We start from the raw sequence: 20,886 nt of genomic DNA, 5'->3' as shown, positions 1-20,886 counted from the left end.
AGATCCAGAGAACCTGCGTCGGCGGGAAGAGGGTCTATGGAGTGGGTGAATGCTGCAGGGTGTCTCCCCCTTGCTCGGGGTGTGTATGTGCGTGTGCTCATGTGCCAGAGCAAAAACATGCCAGGGTGAACACCCAAGTGTGTGTGCGTGTGTGTGTGCGCGCGTGTGTATGCCAGCATGTGCCGCCCCCACAGTGCCTCCGTCACAAGCGTCCCCCAGCTGCTGGGAGAGCTCTTTCTACACAATATGAAAATGACAGTTTGGCTCTCCCACACATGGAATCCTCACGCGGCCTGCTCCCTACTGTCTGCTCAGGGCTGCTCTTGTCCTCCCCCATGGCCAGGTCTCAGCCTCACCCTCTCTGCTGGCCTTCCCTTCTTCTCCCTTCTTCTTCCTCTCCTCCAATCTTTGTCTATGACTCTAATCTTTGTTACTGTTTTTGAGGTCACCCCTCTCTAAATTTAGGCTAAAGCAGGAGCGTGTGTGTCTGAGGGTGTCCATATGCGAGTGTGTGCGTGGATGGGCGAGCTCAGGTGTGCACATGTGGGGGTTGTGCGTATAGAGTGGAGCCTACCAGAGAGCTAGGTATGGACAGAGCGGGGGATGGACTGGGGCATCTCAGGTGAGGCAGCTTTCGCTCAATTACTCCTCAAGCGACAGGAGGGGGCGGTGGTTCACAACAGTTGGACAGGTTTATTGGGTGTGTGGGAAAAGCCTTCATTTCCCACCCACACTGGTGACATATGGAGCCAGCAGCCATGCTGGAGCCAGGGTGAGATGAGGGAGACTCTACTGAGTAACACCTGAAGCCGGTTGTTGAGGGGATCTTTGAGCGAGGGGGAGGACGGTGGTGTCCCAGCAGGTGACATCTGACTGGCGTATAGACCTCTGTGTGGGTCTTCAAGATCTGCTCTGTGTGCTCCCTGGAAGAGGCTACTGCCAGGAAAGCCCTGCAGGGCAAGTGGAATGAGGAGCAGAGCAGAGAGGGGACTAGGGCAGTGTGACGCTCCAAGGCTGTCTCTGTGTGAGTCACTGTGCCCAGCAGGGTTGGGCTTGAGACATTTTGGGTCCATGGTACTGACACTGGTCTGGCACATTCTGGACTCAGTGTGGAAAAGCTTCTGAGGCTCCAGCACTGTGTGCAGGAGAACTGCTAGCCCAAGCGTGATTTCATCACAGACGAGGAGATGGCTCCTCCAGGCAGAAGAGATGCCTGAGAAAGGTTTTGGCTGGCTGAGGAGTGTCTGTGAGCCTGAATTGTGGTTGACCAGTACAGCATTCCTCAGCACCCTAAGAATACAGAATGCCTGTCACGTCTTGGAGATGTGCCGCCAGATGCCTCGGACTGGTGTGATGTGGGCAGAGAGGAGGCTGGCCCCGTGCGATGCTTGGCTCTAGCCTCGTCTCTCTTACCCTCTTGCTTTCTTACTGGGACTTTGTTTCCTGGTTTGGTGGGTCCCTCTTAAGCCCTTATCTATGATGGAGGCTTGATAAAGCTATTATTGATGTCAGTGACACCCAGTTTCCACGTGATACCAACCTGAGGTCCCTCAGCTCTCTAGGTTTAATCTGATGGCCAAGCATCCACATTGGAAGAAAAGGGCTGACATGAGTCAGGGGTCAGATGGATAGGGTCTAGAGGGTGGGGGCCGCCTGGCATGGTGCTGACTCTATAGTGGGGACCGTTCTCTGTTCCTTCCACTTCCACTCCTGACTGTACCTGCAGCATCCCTGTGACAGGTGCGTTGCTGCTGCTAACCCTGCTTACAGAGGAGACTGGAACCCATCACAGCTGGATCTTGGTCCGTTTCCTCACTGTTCTAGGGAGTGTGGGTGGCTGGGTGGTCCCACCCTGGGACCTGGTCCTGAGTATTTTCTATACTGTCCCTCATTCTCTCCTTTCTTCATAGGATGGTCGAATACTCTCTGGACCTTCAGAACATCAACCTGTCAGCTATCCGTACTGTGCGTGTCCTGAGGCCCCTCAAAGCCATCAACCGTGTACCCAGTGAGTTGGACCTCTCTGCCCACACATCACTGCCTGCCCAGCTTGCCCTATTTATTTTCTCAGAGAAGATAGATCAGCTCCTTCCTGGGCCAGATCTATACTCACAGTGCTGGGCAGATGTCACTTTGTTCCCACTGAACTCATGGGCCAGCATGTGGTACCCAGAAGTGCTGGGGAGGGGGACTTGATGCGTCTGAGTTCTCAAATAATTTGGATTTCAGCACTTGGGAAGTCTGACTGTTCTGGGAGAAAAGGTTACTTGGGGGTGGTTCATACAGAATGTCAAAGGGGGCTTGTGTAAGAAAAGAAAGTGATTAGCCTGAGAGAGAATGAGTTTAGTCCTTCACTGGGAAGTCAGTCCTGGCAGGCTTAGAACTTGAGTCTGTCACCTACTTACCCATAGGATTGTCTACTCATTTGCACACCACCTTCCTATCCATTTACACATTTGTCTATCCATCCATCCACCCACCCACCCACCCATCCATCCATCCATCCACCCACGCACCCATCCATCCATCCATCCATCCATCCATCCATCCACCCACACCCACCCATCCATCCATCCATCCATCCATCTACCCATCCACCCACACCCACCCATCCACATCCATCCACCCACATCCACCCACCCATCCATCCACATCCATCCATCCACTCACCCATCCATCTATCTATCCACTCACCTTCTGTTCATCCATTCACCCCTCTACTCACCTGTTCATCCATCCATCCATCCATCCATCCATCCACCCATCCACTCACCCACTCACCTATCCACTCATCTGTATCTATCTACTACCCATCCACTCATCTATCTATCTATCTATCTATCTATCTATCTATCTATCTATCTATCTATCTATCTATCTATCCATCCATCAGATCACACATAAACCTATCTATTCATTTGCCCCACTTTTCATCTATCCACCTAGTTATCTATTCACCTATCATATCATATACCTGTCCATCCATTCCAAACCCAACTTAAATTGAGAGGTTGCCTGGGGTCTGCTCTATATTGCCCAGTCTGTATTCCCTTGATGTTTTTAACCTTACAATCACTCAAAGAGGAATCTGGTCTATTCTTATTTGGGGGATGAAGAAACAGCCTTGAAGACCCGCTTCCCTGATCAGGGGTGCACTGCCAGCCAGTAGCAGATGTAGGGTGCCTCCTCCACTGCCCTCTGTTAGGAGTGGGAAGATAGGGAAGGGAAGGAGGAGGATATAGACTTGGGACTTTCAGATCTGTTTGGGAAGGCCAGGAACTGTTCTTCCTCTCTCATGACTGTGTGCTTAGAGTACATGTATGTACGTGCATTTGCATGTGTGTGTACATGCCTGCATGCATGGAGGCCTGAGGTTGATGCCAAAGAATTTTCCTTGACCACTTTCTACCTTATTCTTTGAGACAATTTCTTAACTGAACCCAGAGCTCACCAGTTTGCTCTGTTTCTGCCTTCTGAGGGCTAGAATTGCAGGCAGGCTGCCAGGATAGCCTGACTTTTCCATGGATCCTGGGGATTGGAACTCTGGTTCTCATGCTTGTGAGGAAAGCACTTTATCCACTGAGCTGTCTCCTCAACCCAACACAGTGTAGATCTCAGCCATTTCATTCCTAGAACCGTGGAAGGAACCCCTCAAACACGTGGGAGATGCACATGCTCAATAAACACATCTCTGCGTCTTCCCATGCTGCTAAGGCTCAGGCAGTGGTGCCTTGGGCCCAGCCAAGCTCAGGATGCAGCATGGGGAAGAGCATCTGAACTGAGACCCATGAAACCTGGGAATGAACTGGTAGTGGGAAAGACCGGTGAGGCGAAGGGGAGTGGGGCATGGTCAGAGCGAAAGTCTAGAAGTCACTAGCTTCTGTCTGTTGGGGATCCCAGGTGCTGGCTGCTGCAGGGGCCAGATAAATATCAGGGAGTGGGGCTGAGGCTGGGGGGGCAGATAGGAGAGGTCATCAGGAGGTGTTTCAGACATGGCCCTGGCAGGAAGGTGGGTGAGCTGGTCTGAGAAGCTGCTCCAGTGGCTAGGAAGCGATGGCTAATGCTGGACAGGGTAGAGGGAGGGAGGAGGTACCCATGAGTCCAGGTCTGAGAGTCATCGGCATTCACTTTAAACCACTGAGGGCCTCAGCACTGAGATCCCAGAGCAGCGGCCCTCTTTGGTTCCTGGCCTCACCTGCAATGTTTCTATTTCTGTCCCGGGGACAGCAGTTGTAGCTGCCTTCTTCTACACTGTGTTTCTGGCATGGAGCCTACAAGCCTGGTTACTTCAGAGGCAAGGGGCATGTGGCAGGGTATTCTCATCCACAAGGGCATTAGTACAGGATCTCACGCCATGGTCTCCGTCAGGCCTGGGATCTGACAAGGATGGGGCAGCCATGTGAAGAAATGTCACTGAATGAGAGAAGGCCCAAAGGGACAGGACAGACATACAGAGGCAGGTCTTTTTCTTGCTGGATGTTTTCTGGACCTCTGTGTGTGGATATGGAGATCTGTGTGTATTCCCAGGAGAACACATATGCACACATGTGAGTGCATGTAGATGGGTGTGCATGGGAGGAAATGTGTATATGTTATGTCACGGTGTCTGTCCCTTATGGGAGCATCTGTGGAATCTGGGCCACCCTGGATGGCCGTGTACAGAGCTTGTTAAGGGGCTTGGGACTAAGGTGGCCACTCCATGTCCCAAGCAGCAGCTTGCCTGTTCTCTGGAGAAGGGCAGGGGTCAGTCTTAAGCCCAACATCCCTATGTTTCTGGAAGTTCCAATTACCGAGGCTCTGTGCACAGATAGCCAAGAGAGGCTGTAGGTCTCTCCACAGGACCTTCTAACAGCTAATGGCCCCCCTGGGAACCCTCAGAAGCCTGCTCAGCTGACAGTCACCTCTCCAAGAGTCCAGCATTGTGGAGATGCTGAGGGCACGAGCCCCCAGGAGCCAAAATACCACCAGACCGAGTAAACAGCTATGTTCCTGGGGAAAAAACCCTTAGGATAAACAACTCTCCCTGTCTTCCTTTCCTTCCCCCTCCTCTCTCCCCTCTTTTCCTCATCCTCTCCCTTCTCCTCCTCCTCATTCCCTTTCCTCTCTTCTCCTCCTCCTTCTCCCCCTCCTCCCCTTTCTTCTTCCTTCTCTTTTTCCTCCATCTCTGCCTCTTCCTTTTTGTTTTTATTTTGAGACAGGATTTCTCTACATAGTCCTGGCTTTCCTGGAACTTAGTAGACCAGGCTGTCCTTGATTTCACAGAGTTCCTTCTGCCTCTGCCTCCTGAATGCTGGGATCAAAGGTGCGTACCACCACACCTGGCTTGAACTCACCTTCTTAAGTAAATAAACTCCAGGAGTGCATGGCGGTTAGAAAATGGAGATCCCTGAAGTCCAACAACTGAGCCCCTCTTTCTGCAGGAAAGCCTTATTTGTCCCTGGTTGCCCTGTGTTCCACGAGGAGTCACCAGGTAATGTGTGACCTGGAGGGGCCTGGACTCATTAGCTGTGTCCACCTTGGTATGTGTTCAGCTGTAGCCTGCAGCTCTCTATTTCACTACTAGATGGCAAGCTAGAGAGCCAGCCCTGGGCAGTCAAATGATTAGTGATTAATTGGGAAATCAGGGAGGGAGGTTACCAGAACCTTTCTAAATGTAGTGGAGAATAGAGTCCCAACAGGCTCATCCAGAAAGACTCAACTGGAGGTCAGAGAGTATCAGTCCTGTTCTTCACTCTGCTGTGAAGTGGGCCTCAGTTTCCCTGCAGGCACAGAGCAGAAGATCTGAATTAACAGTATGGTTCTCAGCTCTGCACAGGGTTGGTAGAGGCCCCAGAAGTCAAGGCTCTCCCCACAGAGTTTTTCAGTATGTCCCTCACCCCACCCCTGCAGCTTCTTCTTAGCTCCAGCCCTGGACAGATGGGAAAGGAGACAGAGGTTGAGGAGAGAGGCCCTGCCTCTGTCTGTGCCTCACTTCAGTAACCACAATGTTTCCCTGAGCTCCCTTGGTTGAGTCCTTTCAAAGAGAAAGATTGTTTTTACCTCCAGTTAGAAGCTTGGGTAGTCACCAGAGAGCATGGAGCCAGTCCATGCTGCAGCTCGATGTTGCATTCCAAGCGAGGCTATTGCAAGGGAGTCTGCTTGGAGGACTTTGAGCAACTTCCCGGGTCCTGAGCTGTACCTGGGCTGGCAGTTGCTGGCTCTGTCACAACTCACCTCCCCACAAGGGATCCTGGGTTGGCCTGGGCTGTCTGAGCAGGATGAAGAAGATGCTTCAAGATGCCCTTGGATGAGGTGAGAGAAATGTCAGCAGTGCTGCAGGGACTCGAGCTGCAGGTCTCTCCACTGTACTGTCAGCCCCTGGTTCCGGTTCAGCAAACCCTCACCCCGTTGTCTTGGAATTTTCCGACTAGAAAGCCGAGTTAATCTTCCCAACATCTGTCTTGTTGTGTGGCTGAAATGGCATGGTGTGCTTGGAGAACTTCCTGCAGAATGTCGGGTGTCAGAAGCAATAGGCAGCTTCTGTGATGAGGACCAGGGGGTCTTGGGGACATCTTAGCAGAGGCTCGTCTTAGAAGAGTCCATCCAGAACTCAGAGGTCTCAGGACGTGGGCAGCATTCCTGCAGACAGAGTGAGGTACTGCGACATCCTGGGACTGCTGTGGTAGCTCAGGGAGGGGCATGCTGGGAAGGAGGGGCATGCTGGGAGGGGTGAGAACTTACCTCTCATCACCTATACTGACTTGTGTTGTTACTGTTCCCGACCTCCTCACATGGCTCTCCATGCACACCACAACGACAGGATGGAAATTGGTACAGTTATCTCCACTCCCTTGTTGGAGGATTCAAAGACAGGAACAAAGCAGGAGGGGGTGGCTTACATCTGGAATTTAAAGATAAATGGCTGGAGTACATGAGGTGTTGGGCTGAGCCCCTCACAGTCTCACGGGGCTGTTACTCCATCCTCTGATAAACTATAGGATGTTGGGATTGTGTCGTATCCGCTTTACAGGTGGGGAATTGGAGACTCACTTTATGGCATGCTGAGCTCTCTGTTGACTGAGATGAGGCAGTAGCAAGTACAGGGGACGTACCTGCCCTGGTATCCAGGGCTGCTTTGGCCCTTCCTATCCAGATAGGGTCCCAGATGGATCGCTGTCAGGCCGACTGTGTTGAGAAGGGACAGGAAGACCCAGGGGTCCTTTTTGGAAGAACTTAGGGAGTTTTATTTGGGACAGGGCCTGGGAGAAAGAAAAATTGTGGATCAGAGCTGACATGGACATTTTGTTTCTTTCTCTGGAGTGTGTGGCTCCTTGGACTCAGGGAAGGCAGGAGGGATGCTGTGCTGACCATCCCTGGGTGCATCTGGGATCCCAAGGTTTCCTGTCCTTGGTCCGTATGAACTCTCTCCCCTTGGGGTACAAAAGCCTGCGGGAGGGAGGACTAGGAAGGGAGAAAGATGAGGCAGGGGCCCTACTGCCAAGACCTGCTGTCTTCTTTGAAGAGGAGGGTGGAGAACATTTGGCCAGATGTCTGGTGGGAGCCCAAAGGGATCATAGGACATGCCGGGGGTGGGGCCAGGGCAGTCAGTTCAGGGTCAAGGGCTGAGTCTCGCTCTAGGAATCCTGAAGAGGGTTGGGTAGGACACAGGCGGTAGGAATAAGCCAGTGTATCGGCCTCTTGCCTGCTCTTCATCTGAAGTACGATTGCCTGGGGTTGCTACGCCATGCTTCGAGCTAGGTACAGGCTTAAAGCAAAGATTCGTGCATAACCCCTCACTGCTGGCTGACACCTGAGCCCCAGGCGCTGGGCCAGGGTCCAGGGTCAGTGCTAAGGAGATTCACAGGGGAAGGGTGATGGGACCTCAGAATGATGAGGGTTGTTTGGGACACTGTGGGTGGGCACATGCTGCTCTGGGGGAGGGACTTGGGGCCTGTGGGATGAAGAAGGCGGGGTGCTCTGTGACTTGGTGTCTGCCTTCAACCCGCAGGCCCCTTTCAGGCCAGGCTGGTGCCAGCAATTGTGACCCTGGCAGTCCGACCGTCTGCTGCCTGGCCCGGCCTCCTAGCCCCCGTTGTGCCTCTGATTAGTTGGCTTGGCAGTGGAAGGACAGCAGACGGCTTCTCCTTGCGCTCAGCACCTTTCTCTCCTGGCTGTTCAGTGCTCTCGGCCAACCTGGCCAGATCAGAAAGTACGCAGCCTTGGGGGCCAGGCCACAGCCGTGGCACACCTTTCTCCCTCTGCTGTCCCCCACCCCGGCAATGGGTTGTGCCCCTGGCTGAGGCTGGCACATGTCCTGTGATTTCTGCTTGAACTGGCCTGGCAGAGTGGCCGAGCTAATCTGGCCTGACAGCCCCTGTCTGTGGAGCACCTTGGGCCTGGAGAGGAGATGCCGGCTAGGAAGTGAACCTCCCTCTTGCCATCTCCTCTGTGGCCACCAAGGGACCTTCCAGATTCTCTTGCAGCAGAGGACCTGCTCCGGGGTCTCCATCTCTTAGGGTTGGGGTGGAGCTGTTGTAGTCATTTCCCTGCCCAGAACCTGCCACTATGGTACCAGTTTTGATGCCATCTAGACCATCTACCCTGAAGCTACTCACATCACACTCCTGGACCAGACCCTTCTCTCCTGAGCCCAGTGGCAGGATGGGGAGGGCTGGGGGGGGGAGGCAGGGAGGAAGTGGGCGTGGCTTGTCTCTTAAAGGGGCAGAGCAGAACATTACACAGGGAGCTTTGTCTTTTTAAAAATTTAATTATTTTATTTTAATTAATTAGTTAATTAACTTTCTTTTGGGGGGGTGAGGTTTCAAGACAGGGTTTTTCTGTAGCTTTGGAGCCTGTCCTGGAACTAGCTCTTGTAGACCAGCCTGGCCTTGAACTCACAGAGATCTGCCTGCCTCTGCCTCCCGAGTGCTGGGATTAAAAGCGTGCGCCGCCACCACCACCTGGTTTAGTTAATTAACTTTTGAGACAGGCCGGCCTAAAATTCGAGGAACTCTTCTTCCCCTCAGTCACCCTAAGCAGTGGAATTACAAATATTTTTTACCAATCCAACCTCATCTGGTTTGATATTTTTTTTAAAAGCTGATGAGTCCGTGGGGCCCAGAGCAGTGTATGGTGGTGGGAGGCTTCTTGTGTAGTAGCTGTGGAGGGGGAACATCCATTTACCTATGGCTCTTTCTTTAAATCTGTTTACTTTTGTCCGTATGGGCCTTCTGTTTGAAATGTATGTCTGTGCACTGTATGTATGCCGAATGCCTAGAAAGGCCAGAGTGGGCATCAGATCCCGTGGAACTGGAGTTTCAGATGGTTCTGACCTGGTATGTGGGTTCCGGGTCTTCTGGAAGAGCAGTCAGTGTCCTTAACTGCTGAGTCATCTCTCCAGCCCCCACCATTCGTCTTTCATTCTTTGCCCTGTTGTCTCCCAGAGGGGCTGTTGCTCTGGGTAGCATCCAGGCAGTACTGGGGAATGTGGGCCTTGCATGCAGACTTGCCTGGGTCCCGAAGCTAGAACCGGAGCAGAGGAGGGCTGAACCTAGAGAAGTCATTCAGGGTGGTAAGTGTTTTGACGGAGGAGGAGTGGGCTCAAGCCAGGTATCAGCCCGTTCCCAGGACAGAGAGAACCAGAGGAGCGAGATGCCCTTCTGAGTATGTGCTGGCCAGGAGGGAAGCAGGAAACTGGGTTTGTAGTGGCATGGGCCTGCTTCCAGGAGTGCACCCACTGCCATTCTGATAGGAACGTTTGGGATGGGCTATGGGCTGAGCTGTAGAAGATGTGTGCACCTCTGTGTGTGTGTGTGTGTGTGCACGTGTGTGTATGTATGTATATATACAAGCTCTCAGATCAAATATATGTGCACACATGGGACCGGCCTGCCTATAAATGAGGCTCCTACAGCCATTGTGGCCCCAGAGGCATACACCCAGCTGGGACTAGAACTTCACTCTTTATCTGGTCTGTGCTGGGTGCCACCAGGGATGATCTGCATCAGATGTCCTATATCTTCTGTCTCTTACTGACTGGGGAACAGGTCCTTAGCTACACTCTTGGGGCCAATGACACCCTGTCTTCATCAAGGGTCACCTGGCTCCTGATCCAGGCTAATGGCACCCAAAGTAAGCCCAGCCTAAGAGAGGGAGATTGTGATTGGGAGGGGGCAGCAATGCTAGAGGATGGGCACTTTTGACCAGGTGGTGAGAACCCAGGAAGGCTGCCTGGAGGAAGAGAAAGCATGTGGAGAGAGAAGTCCCATGCACCTACCCTTCCCTCTGTTCCCCTTTCCCATGTCTTCTTACCCAGGTCCCCCTTCTCTGTCTTCATTTCTTTCTGCTTTCCTGTTTATGCCTCTGTTCTCGTCTCTTCCCACCTCTTCTTTCTCATGTGCCTGGCACTAGGGCACTGGAGGAAGAGCGTCAGTGTCCCGCCAGTCTTGGCTACTTACTTACTACACCGAGTGTGTAAAAGAAGGCTTATCCAGGCTCCTCAGGGCCTTGCCTGACTCCTAATCCTGTAGTCTCAATTCCCTGGGCAGCCATGGATGAATTCAATTTGTGCTAAATCCATAATTACCTAATTACACCTTGCCTCTGTAGCCCTGGGACTCCCCAGGCCCTGGAGAACCCTGGGAGGGAAGCTGGGCCCCTGGGCAGAGGGGAACGGAGGGAAAGGGCTGCTCTTCAGGGAACGGAACCGGCAGCTCAGAATCTCAATATCCTGGAGAACAAGGGAAATGTAATTAATTGAGCCACAAAGGCCACCCTTGGGAGCAGCCAGGAGTAGTCAGGCTGGCGTGGTGCTAGTGAGTGGCGGAGTGAGGGGAGCCTGCGGCGTCCTTAGGGTAGTTCTGGTCCAGCCTTCTCTCCATCAGCTGCCTCTGCGTCGACCCTGGGACTGCATTTCCACTCAAGGGCTGTGCCTGCTCAGAGATCTGCCGATGACAGTGGCCCAGGCCTTTGACTAGTCACGCCTCTACAGTAACCCCGGGCCTGTCTCCAGACAGCTCTGCGTGTTCACAAGCTATACTTCCTCTCAGCCCCCCCCCCCCCCGGCAGATTCTTCACATCCTGTAGGGCCCAGCCCTGTCACATCCTCCCTACAAACGTGTCCTTGGCGATGGTCCTTTTGCTCAACACTGCTGTCTCTGACCCCTGCTGCTGGGCTGTGAGCTCTGAGGGGGAATTCTCAGCATTGTGGTGACAATCTACTGCTTGATAAATGCATGCCTGCATGCATGCATGAATGAATGATTGCAGTCCCAGAAAGGCCTGAAGTTGGCTGACTTGAGTCCTTTGGTCCGTTTTGGGGAGCATGTGGTAACCTATGTTTTTTTGTCTCCCCCAGTATGTACCCCTTGTTCCCATGTTGGGGGTTGGATGTAAAGCAATGGGGTGCTGAGCCTTGGCCCTGGCTGTTCTCAGCTGGATGATGCAGCCTGCCAGGGAGCCCCGTTGCTTCTCCTGAGTGGACGCTGACCTAGTTTTGTGGGGAGGAAAGATGGGGGTGGACATTAATTATTGATTGGAAATTACTCCACGCTGAGTATGTGATGCAAATCCACGATAATTATCCTCATTAATAACCACCTCAGCATCACACTGGGGTAAATCTCAATCCACAGGACCAACTCTCCTACTTGTCGTCATTCTTTACTCCTCCCTCTCCAACTCTCTTTTCCAGTCTTGTTCACTAGCAGGCATCCAACAAACGTGATGACGCTTATCTTGTGGGTTAGGCCCTGAGGAGATTCAGACACAGACCCTGTCCCCAGGAATTTACAGTAGACAGGACAGGAAGGAAGATAGATAAATATTCCTTAGGGTCAGATGTTGATTCAAATAAGCCCTCTCAGGGTTGTGTAGCATACAAACTTAAGTGTACAAGGCAGCCTAGGCTAGGAGCTGCGGAGATTGTCTGGAGCAGGGGAGTAGAGGGTTGGGCGAGAAAAGGTCTGGGCAGCTCTGCAGAATGAGATGTCTCAGGGCTGGCTATGGTGGATGAATAGGTGTTGATAGGGTGCTTCAAGAAGAGCCATCAGCAGAGGTAAGAGGATCGGTCATAGGAAGAGGACTAGACTCAGTATCAGGTCACAGTTTGAGTTCGCATCCTTCTGTTTCTTAGCGAAGGGTCTCCTGCCGGTTCTTTGAACCTCCTGTACGAAGCAGAGACACTATTGCCAGCCTCAAGCGGTTACTGTGAAGGCTGAAGGAGAGCCTGTTTAGACTCTCCATGTGCTCTAACCGTGCTAAATGTGCTCTCGTGCACAGCCCCACGACAGCACTCGTCACCTGAAAGAGGGCTCCATAAATGTCTGCTGCTTCACCCAGGATCTCATGGAAGTGTGTCAGGGCCCAGAACCATTTTCCTGACTTTGTGGGTGCAGGAACAGATATGGACGAGTGAGGTCCTCCGGTAACCTCAGCAGGAGCAGGAGACTCCGTCTCTCCTCCAGCCACCCCTCAGCTTTTCCACCTGTTCTCTTGGCTTCTCTGATGCCTCCTTCTCTGCCGTTCCTCTCCAGGCATGCGGATCCTGGTGAACCTCCTGCTCGACACGCTGCCCATGCTGGGCAATGTGCTCCTGCTCTGTTTCTTCGTCTTCTTTATCTTCGGCATCATTGGCGTGCAGCTGTGGGCAGGCTTGCTGCGGAACCGCTGCTTCCTGGAGGAGAACTTCACCATGTGAGTTCCCTACCCTGTCTGAATTAGGCTTCCATCGCTGTGATCAAGCACTGAGACCAGAAGCGCCTTGGAGAGGAAAGGTTTTGTCTCATTTTACAGCTCGTAGTCCATCATCCAGGGAAGTCAGGACAGGAAGTAGGGTAGGAACCTCTGGCAGGAGCTGATGCAGAGGCCATGGAGGACTGCTGCTTACTGGCTTGCTCCTCATGGCTTGCTCAGCCTGCTTTCTAATAGGATTCAGTACCGCCAGCCCAGGAGTGGTAGCATCCACACTAAGTCTTCCCACATCAGTCATCAGTAGAAATGTCCTACAGATCTGCCGACAAGCCAATCCAATGGAAACATTTTCTCATTTAAGAGTCCCTCTTCTCAGAAGACCCTAGCTTGTGTCAAGGTGATATAAAAAACTAGCCAGCACCCCCCACTCCCACCCTCATTCCCACCCTTCTCTGCTCCTGTTGACTCTGACCCACCTCTTACTAACTCATTTGCTAACTGAGAATCAGGCCAGCAAAATAGGAATGGCCAGTTTGGGAAGGCTGGATAGGAAGAGAGAGGGAGGTCTGGATATTGAAAAAGATAGAAAGTTGCAGAACCCAAGGAGGTGTGTGTGTGTGTGTGTGTGTGTGTGTGCCATCACAGGACCAGCTCACATCCTACTGCTGGGTCCAGAGTGGGAGCCAGGTGCCCCCAAGGCAGAATGTCAATATCTGCTTAAAAGACAGGTTTAATTTCTGAAAACGATGTCTTTAGAATCCCTTCTTTCTAAATGATGAGGGCTACCCAGTGCATGTGCACGCTCTATGTGATTGGAAGAAAGTTTTCCACAAGCCATTGGGCTGCTGATGCGTGCCAGGCTCCAGGGAGGCTGAAATGAAATAGTGATTATGTCTGTTTTATCCTGGCAGATGTACCCAGGGTCTGCCCTTAGTTGAGCTAGGGTACCCATGGGGAGTACCAGGCCAGGGTTTGGTTGCTCAGGCTCTTCTGGATGTGTGGTGTAGGGACACTGCCTGAGTTGGGATCAGTCTCCCTTTTCAGGGTTCGGAATGTTAGGTGCAATGCAATGTAATGGGAGGTAAAAGTTGGGTAGGGACATTGCTGTGCTGTGGGAAATGGTGTGCGATACCTGGGTGAGGGCCCCATGGGTAGCGGAAGAGGGCATTTTCCACTTCTGTGAGCGCTCAGCAGAGATCGGTAGTCAGGGGCAGGAAGCGGGGAAGCCTTCACAGAGTAGCATGCGTGTGAGTTCTTGGCGTTGAGTGTTGCTAACACATCCATGCCCCATCCTGTCCCATGTGGATCTTTTTTGTAGCATTCTGTGACTGGCCCTGTCATGTCACAGACATGCTCAGCCTTCATGTCACCTTCTGCCAGAGGATCGCTTTCTCGTCCCCAAGCAGTGGACACACTCTCTGCTAAACTTCCTTGTTGGCTGATCTTCTCCTGCAATGGTCCCATTTGTCAGCTTGAAGATTTGGGAAGTCTCTGGAGCAGTCGCATACTTGGTCTTGGGGGGACCCTCGGATGTGAGTTCTCCCTAAGACCAGGAATCTTTGGTCCTCACTGTTTTCTCAGGACCTGGAACAGAGCCCTAATTTCTTCACTATGAATGAATGAGGGACTAATTAAGATGATAGCATGAATGGGATCGTGAATGAATGAATGGATGGATGGATGGATGGATGGAGAGTGAATGAGTGATGAATACTGCGCAGAGGTGGGCTGGGAAGAAGGCTGGTTCTCCTTGGCTTTGCAGGAGGAGAGTCCACGTGCTGCTTGGAGGTTGATTGTTTCCTTGTCCTGTCCAGACCCTGAGAGGAGGCTTCAGCTCTGCTTTGGCTAAGATGGGGGAAGACGGGGCACAGAGCTGTGGACATGCCTGGGCTGCAGTGTTAAGGGGCCCCGTGTGTAGCTGGTCCACCTGGAAGAGGAGCTCAAATATGAGAGGAGCAAGGGAACCATAGGGCAAGGCTGGGGGACTCTCCTGAGCTCTGAGAGCTCATGTTCTCAGGACAGGGGGCCTTGACTTACAGGCCTCACTGGTAGAGGTTGACCATACTTCAGGCTTGGGAAGAGAGCAAGGCCAAGGTTGTGACAGAGCCTTCCACCACTGCTGTGCAGGTGGGGACTGAAGCAATGGAGTCGGGACTTCAGGGTCAAATTCTGCTTCTGCCACTTGCTAGCCATGTGGCTTCGGCAGCTTCGTTCCTCGGTGTCTCTACCGCAGAGTTGTTTTGGGAATGCCTCAAATTAGAAAATGCGGAACATTAGGACAGTGTCTGACCTCACAAAGCACTGAGTAGGAGTGAGCCATTGTATGACGCATATGTGTTCCTCCAGCCTGGGAAGTTCCGTGTGTGTGTGTGTGCACATGTGCGTGTGTGTGACCGTTTATTTATTGGGAAGGTACCGGAATGGCACCTGCAATCCTGGGTGTGTGAGTGTGAGCTCACCTCAGTCTGGTGCCACAGATGATGAATGGCAGCCCTATCTAAATGAGTGCTGAGTGGCAGGGTGGGCCCGGATCTGGTCTTGGAGAAAGACAGCTGGCATTCACAGGTTTCTTGGTACACGCTGGACACTTCTCGGCAGGACCAGTTCAGTTTCCTTCTAACATCCTGTGCGGGAAGCAGATTATCCTTATCTGCTGGCTTGTGGGAACGTGTTTATGGCCAGTGCACACATGTGTACATGTGTGTAGAGGCCAGAGGCCAATGTTTGGGGGTCTCCTCGATTGTGCTTCACCTTATTCTGTTTTATTTTGAGACAGCGTCTCTCACTGAAACTAGAATTGATTGATTTGGCCAGATGAGCTGGCCCGCAGACTCTGGGAGCCCTCATGTCTAACCTCCCTGGCACTGGGGTTATAGGCACAAATCACCATGACTGGTTTATATAAAGGCGGTGGGGATCTGAACTCAGGTCCTTATGCAAAGCAAGCACTTGACCAACTAAGGCTGGCAGCAGCAGAGCCCTGAGAACCCCAGGAGAGGCCTCAGCCACACTTCAGAGGAGGGAGGGCTGGGGGTGGCAAGTGTGGGATCGGGGCTGGGCTGTCCATGTTATTGACTGGCCATCTGAACTGGTATCTGGGTGTAGGCTGGACTCTGGCACAGCTGCCCTGGGGTTTCTGAATTCATGGAGTAGGGCTGGCAGAAGGGCACCAGGGGGAAGGCTGACAGGAGGGTCTTCAGTAATGGCAAGCAGTCATCACCTACAGACAGGGGTGAGCTCATTACTCCTCAATGCTAGCTGCACTGACCCCCGAGTCCTAGACCTCCCGAGTCTCTCCATCCATCACTTGTAGAGCCAGGGACACCACCTCCCGTCTGGGTTGATGTCCACAGTGAACTGGAGACCTTGAAGAATTGTGAGTTTAAGATGTCATTGGTTTGCAGGAGTGATTAAATCCAAAAAAAGAACAGATTGAAACAAAAACTTTGCTATACACACATCCACCAGAGAACTCAAATCCAGGACATAAAAAGAATGACTATACACCGCTAAGAAAGCAAAGAGGATCCAATTAAAAATGGCCCAAAAGACCTTACCAGAGACCTCTCAAGGGGCTGCAGGAGTGGCGGATGAGTAGTTGGAGAGGCCCTTCTCCTTCCAGGTCATAAGAAGGTTGTAATTGAAATGACAGTGAGGTACCATGGCACCCCACCAGGATGGTTTAAATGAGAAGGGCCATTATTGCCACAGACACAGAGCAAGTGATGGATGTTCTGCTGTTTTCAGGGAGCTCTCAGTGGATCGTCAGGGTGGTTTCAGGATGCATTGTGAAAGGCTGGACAGACCCAGTGCTAAACACACCCTTGGCTTGCCAGGTGGTACCCAGGGGCTTTGCTCAGAAGAAAGGCTTGCTGGATAGGGCCAATGGGGTAGCTCTACTGGCAGAGCATTCTCTTAGCATGCACGAAGCTCTGGGGTTCAGCCTTTAGCACTACAAAGAAAAAAGAAAATTACAGACACTGAGCATTAGCTGGGAGTGGTAGCTCACACCTGCAGTTCCTGTGTTCATGATGCTTTGACAGAAAGACCTTAGGAAGTCAATCACCTTTGGTTACAAAAACGAATACCACCCCTCCGCACGTACATGTGCATGCACATGTGGATACACACACAAAGAGAGGGAGAGAGAGAGAGAGAAAGAGAGAGAGAGATGACTTGTGCCCACTCAAGCATGTGGACAAGAGTAGTTCTGAATCATAAGGGCCCCATACCCAGAAATGACCCAGATTGACAGTTGGATAAGTAATAGCAGTGTGCTTGCTCACGCAGTGAACACACTCATAGGTAAGAGTCCCAAGGAGCGGCTGTTTAACTTTGTCTGCTAATGGTGTTTTTGAGCAGCAAAAACTTGGCCCCCAATCCCCTTCAGTTTTCTAATGTATTGAACTAATCTCAGAGCCTGAGGTCAGAAAAAAAATTCTCAAAAGATTTCTGGCTTCATCTTTCAGTCTGGCCTACTCTATCACAAAGAATTTTGCTTGTAGCGCATGATGGGTGTGGTGACGTCAGGGTTGATTTGTTTAATGTGTATTCAGCCTTCCCAGAACCACGTGGGGCATGGTCTGGCCTTTCTGCAGGGGATCAAGGTGATGTTTGTATTGGAAGCAGGTGGTCGTGAACCTTTGCGGGGTTGGTTGTGACATTTTGATTGTTAAAGGACATTGATGAATTGCCTTCCACAGGGGTGGTGCAGTTTATGTTCCCATCAACAGTGTGAGTGCCTGTTTACATTTTTCACACTTTGGTACAGAACCTTGGGGTGACCATTCATATGAGAGGAGGCAATGTTGGTGTTATTTCTGTTTGTTGTTTTTTGTTTTCGCTTTTGTTTTATGAGACAGGGTGTCTCTGTGTCCTTGGCTGTCCTGGAACTTGCTATTTTGACCAACCAGCCCTGAACTTACATAGATCCTCCTGCCTCTGCCTCCTGAGTGCTGAGATTAAAGGCATGCGCCACCACTACCATAAACTTGATTGCTTTTTTCTCCTTCCTTCTTTCCTTCCTTCCTTCCTTCCTTCCTTCCTTCCTTCCTTCCTTCCTTCCTTCCTTCCTTCCCTTTTGTCTTTAATTAAATTAGATTAATATTTTTTGACACAGCATTTCTTAACAGGTGTACTGACATGTACCTATGATCTCGGCACTCAGGAGGCAGAAGTCACAGGATCTAGAGTTCAAAGTCATTGTTAGCTGTACAGAAAGTTCAAGGACAGCCTGGGCTACATGAGACCTGTCTCAAGCAACCAGCCAACCAACCAGCCAATCAAGAAAGGAAAGCATCTTGTCATTCAGTTCAGGCTGACCATGAACTTAACACTTATCCTAGACTAGCCCCAAACTCATAATCCTCCTGCCTCAGCCTCCTGAGTGCCGACTTTTGTGTTTGCCTTAAGATACACCTCTGTCTCTGGGTGTTGTGGTCTCCATTAAGGCCCCTGTCCTATAAGACAGCACATTGGGCTCATTACTTGTCTCAGAGTCCTCCAGTTCCCGTCTACCTTTTTACTTCTAAGCCCTGCCTGGATGGTTTTTCCTTGAATCGTCTAGCTGGGCTCCATAGCTAAGATCACAATGGGATATCATTTGTGATTGTGTGGTGGGCCAAGCTTATGACCAAGTATCATAGATTAGTTAATCCATGCCCAGGGATAGAAGACACCAGTCTAGGGCCACACACTCTCTCATCTGCTGGTCAGCAAGATGCAGTGGCTGCTAACTGAGTTCTTTCTCTGTCCTTTCCAAACACGGTGGCCTGGACCAGCCAGGAAGCTGGGTGGCATCTGTCCCAGGCCACTGTGTAGCTCAGGGAGCCCTGACTTAGCTCTGTGGAGGGGAGGAGCCTCTAGGGAAGGTTCCTCAGAGGAGAGAATCATGGAAAGGGATCACAATAGACCCGTGATGTTGTGATTGTAACAGAAGAGGGAGGCCGGGCGGTGGTGGCGCACACCTTTAATCCAGCACTCGGGAGGCAGAGGCAGGCGGATCTCTGTGAGTTCGAGGCCAGCCTGGTCTACAAGTGCTAGGTCCAGGACAGGTTTCAAAGCTATAGAGAAACCTGTCTCGAAAAACAAACAAAAAAAGTGAGAAAGAGTGTCTCAGGAAGGGACTACATGTTCCTGGGCCTGGAGGCAGTGATGGGGCCTTATATCAGTCTTGCCACAGCATGGCCTTTCTTTACCTGGTACACCTGGCAGTGACTCTCCCCTGTCGTTCTTTGATTGCTCTTTTCTATGGCAGACAAGGGGATGTGGCCCTACCCCCTTATTACCAGCCCGAGGAGGATGACGAGATGCCCTTTATCTGCTCCCTGTCGGGGGACAACGGCATCATGGGCTGTCACGAGATTCCCCCACTGAAGGAGCAGGGCCGAGAATGCTGCTTGTCCAAAGATGATGTGTATGACTTTGGAGCTGGGCGCCAAGACCTTAACGCCAGCGGCCTCTGTGTCAACTGGAACCGCTACTACAACGTCTGTCGCACAGGCAATGCTAACCCGCACAAGGGTGCCATCAACTTTGACAACATCGGCTATGCCTGGATTGTGATCTTCCAGGTGAGAACATTCAGGCCCAGGACTGATCGGCCAGTAGTGGGTGACCTGGCTGGCAGCCTTACTCAGCAGGTAAAGTCTCATTGAGCTGGACTTGGTCATCCACTCACTCCTTGAGAGCTGTCCAACATGCTGGTGGGCTAGGCTTCATCCTGCTCACTTTGCAGGCAGGAAACTCAAGGTTTGAAGGAGGAAGCCATGCCTGTTGGCCAAGGATTCTGCGGTGGCTAAATAGCGAGTCAAGATTTCTATCCACTTAGGGCTCTCTCTAAACCTTTGTTCCTTACAGATGCCCAAGTGGTTTGGGTCAGAGCAGGGAGTTCTGTTCACAGAAGCAGGGCATGACTTTGTTGGAAGGTCTGAGCTGAGCAAGGCCCACCGTGCTAAGGAAAGTCATTGCAAGAGCGGTGACAACTGGGGCCGGGCCTGGGCGGAGCCTGACTGGCTGGCATAGAAGATGCTTTCACCCTGGGGCCATTGCACCCGTGCAGACCATTGTGGCTCCTGTACCAACTCCATCTCTGTACTCTTGAGGGAAGTAGGCATGGTTCGTTCAGGAAACAGGGGCTGTAGGACATTGGGGGTCTTGTCTCTGCCTCGGTCTTCTCCTATTGTACTCTTCATTTGGGTGCACTGTGCTAACAAACCCCTTCCCTTGGGTGCCTGACAACCAGTCAGTGCCGTGAGTGGGGATGTCAGCCCCTGTGCCGTGAGGCTCCGCTGTCCCCAGAAGGAGAACAGAGGAGGACAGGGGGCTCCCACTCTGCTCTGGGAAGGGTCATATCAGAGATTCAGAGCCGGGCAGCAACTGAACTCATGCTCAGCCACTGTGTTTTGGGTCTCTTGGTTGGTCAGCCCAGAAGGTGGAGGCTGCTCAGTGCTTTGCCACAAGCCAAGGTGAGGCCGAGTCAGGGAGGCCCCAGTGCTTAGCCTGTCCCTCCCCAGGTGGCTCCTAGTCTCTGAATGGCAGTCAGCTGACCTGCCACATCTCAGCCCCGCTGGGAGCTCTACTGTCAGTGTACGGAAGAAGTCAATAGCTTAAGTCCAGGGTTCTCTGCTTCTCCATCGTGTGGGAGTCCCTGCTCCCCTCCTGCCTGGCAGTGTGATGTTGTAACACCAGTGTCTCTTTGAACCTTGGTTTCTGTATCCATGCTGCCCCCTACCCCAGCCCTTGTCCCGGGTGCTCAGGAGAGCCCAGTGCCTTAGACTCCACCCTCTCCTCATGCTGGCTGCAGGTGATCACGCTGGAAGGCTGGGTGGAGATCATGTACTACGTGATGGATGCACACTCTTTCTACAACTTCATCTACTTCATCCTGCTCATCATAGTAAGTATCAGGGCAAGTTCAGGACCGTGGACCACAGCACTAGGTCTGGGTGGGAGGGAGAGAGGAGGGGTGGGCAGTCCCCAAGGAGCCCTCTGGGCTAGGGGAGCCTGGTGAGACAGGAGGCAGCCAGAGGAGCAGGCAGTCCGTCTCCAAAGAGGGAATATTTTAAATGCAGCCAAGCAGCCGGTGATTGAAGGGGCTCATCAGGGCTGTGGCTGGGAGCATTCATCACTTCCCCTCGCCTTCACTTCTCATCTCTCTACATTAACTTCTGCCCCATTGATTCTGCTTGTCTTTCTCTGCCCCTATCTCCAGGAATA

The 20,886-nt window shown here is 52.1% G+C and overlaps 1 protein-coding gene across 1 annotated transcript in view; it reads left to right on the top strand.

The window, feature by feature from the left end:
• Cacna1i (calcium voltage-gated channel subunit alpha1 I) overlaps window positions 1-20,886 on the top strand; it is a 112,438-nt gene that overhangs the window by 47,299 nt on the left and 44,253 nt on the right. Inside the window, exons 5-8 of the mRNA XM_057791404.1 lie at window positions 1,911-2,008; window positions 12,513-12,672; window positions 18,926-19,241; window positions 20,474-20,566. Of these exons, the coding sequence (XP_057647387.1) occupies window positions 1,911-2,008; window positions 12,513-12,672; window positions 18,926-19,241; window positions 20,474-20,566 (667 nt within the window). The remainder of the gene's footprint in view (window positions 1-1,910; window positions 2,009-12,512; window positions 12,673-18,925; window positions 19,242-20,473; window positions 20,567-20,886) is intronic.

Source organism: Chionomys nivalis, chromosome 17, assembly GCF_950005125.1.
Source record: "Chionomys nivalis chromosome 17, mChiNiv1.1, whole genome shotgun sequence".
In the NCBI taxonomy this organism is placed as follows: domain Eukaryota; kingdom Metazoa; phylum Chordata; class Mammalia; order Rodentia; family Cricetidae; genus Chionomys; species Chionomys nivalis.
Note: the sequence above shows the minus strand (reverse complement) of the source record. Positions and strands in the feature narration are given on the sequence as shown.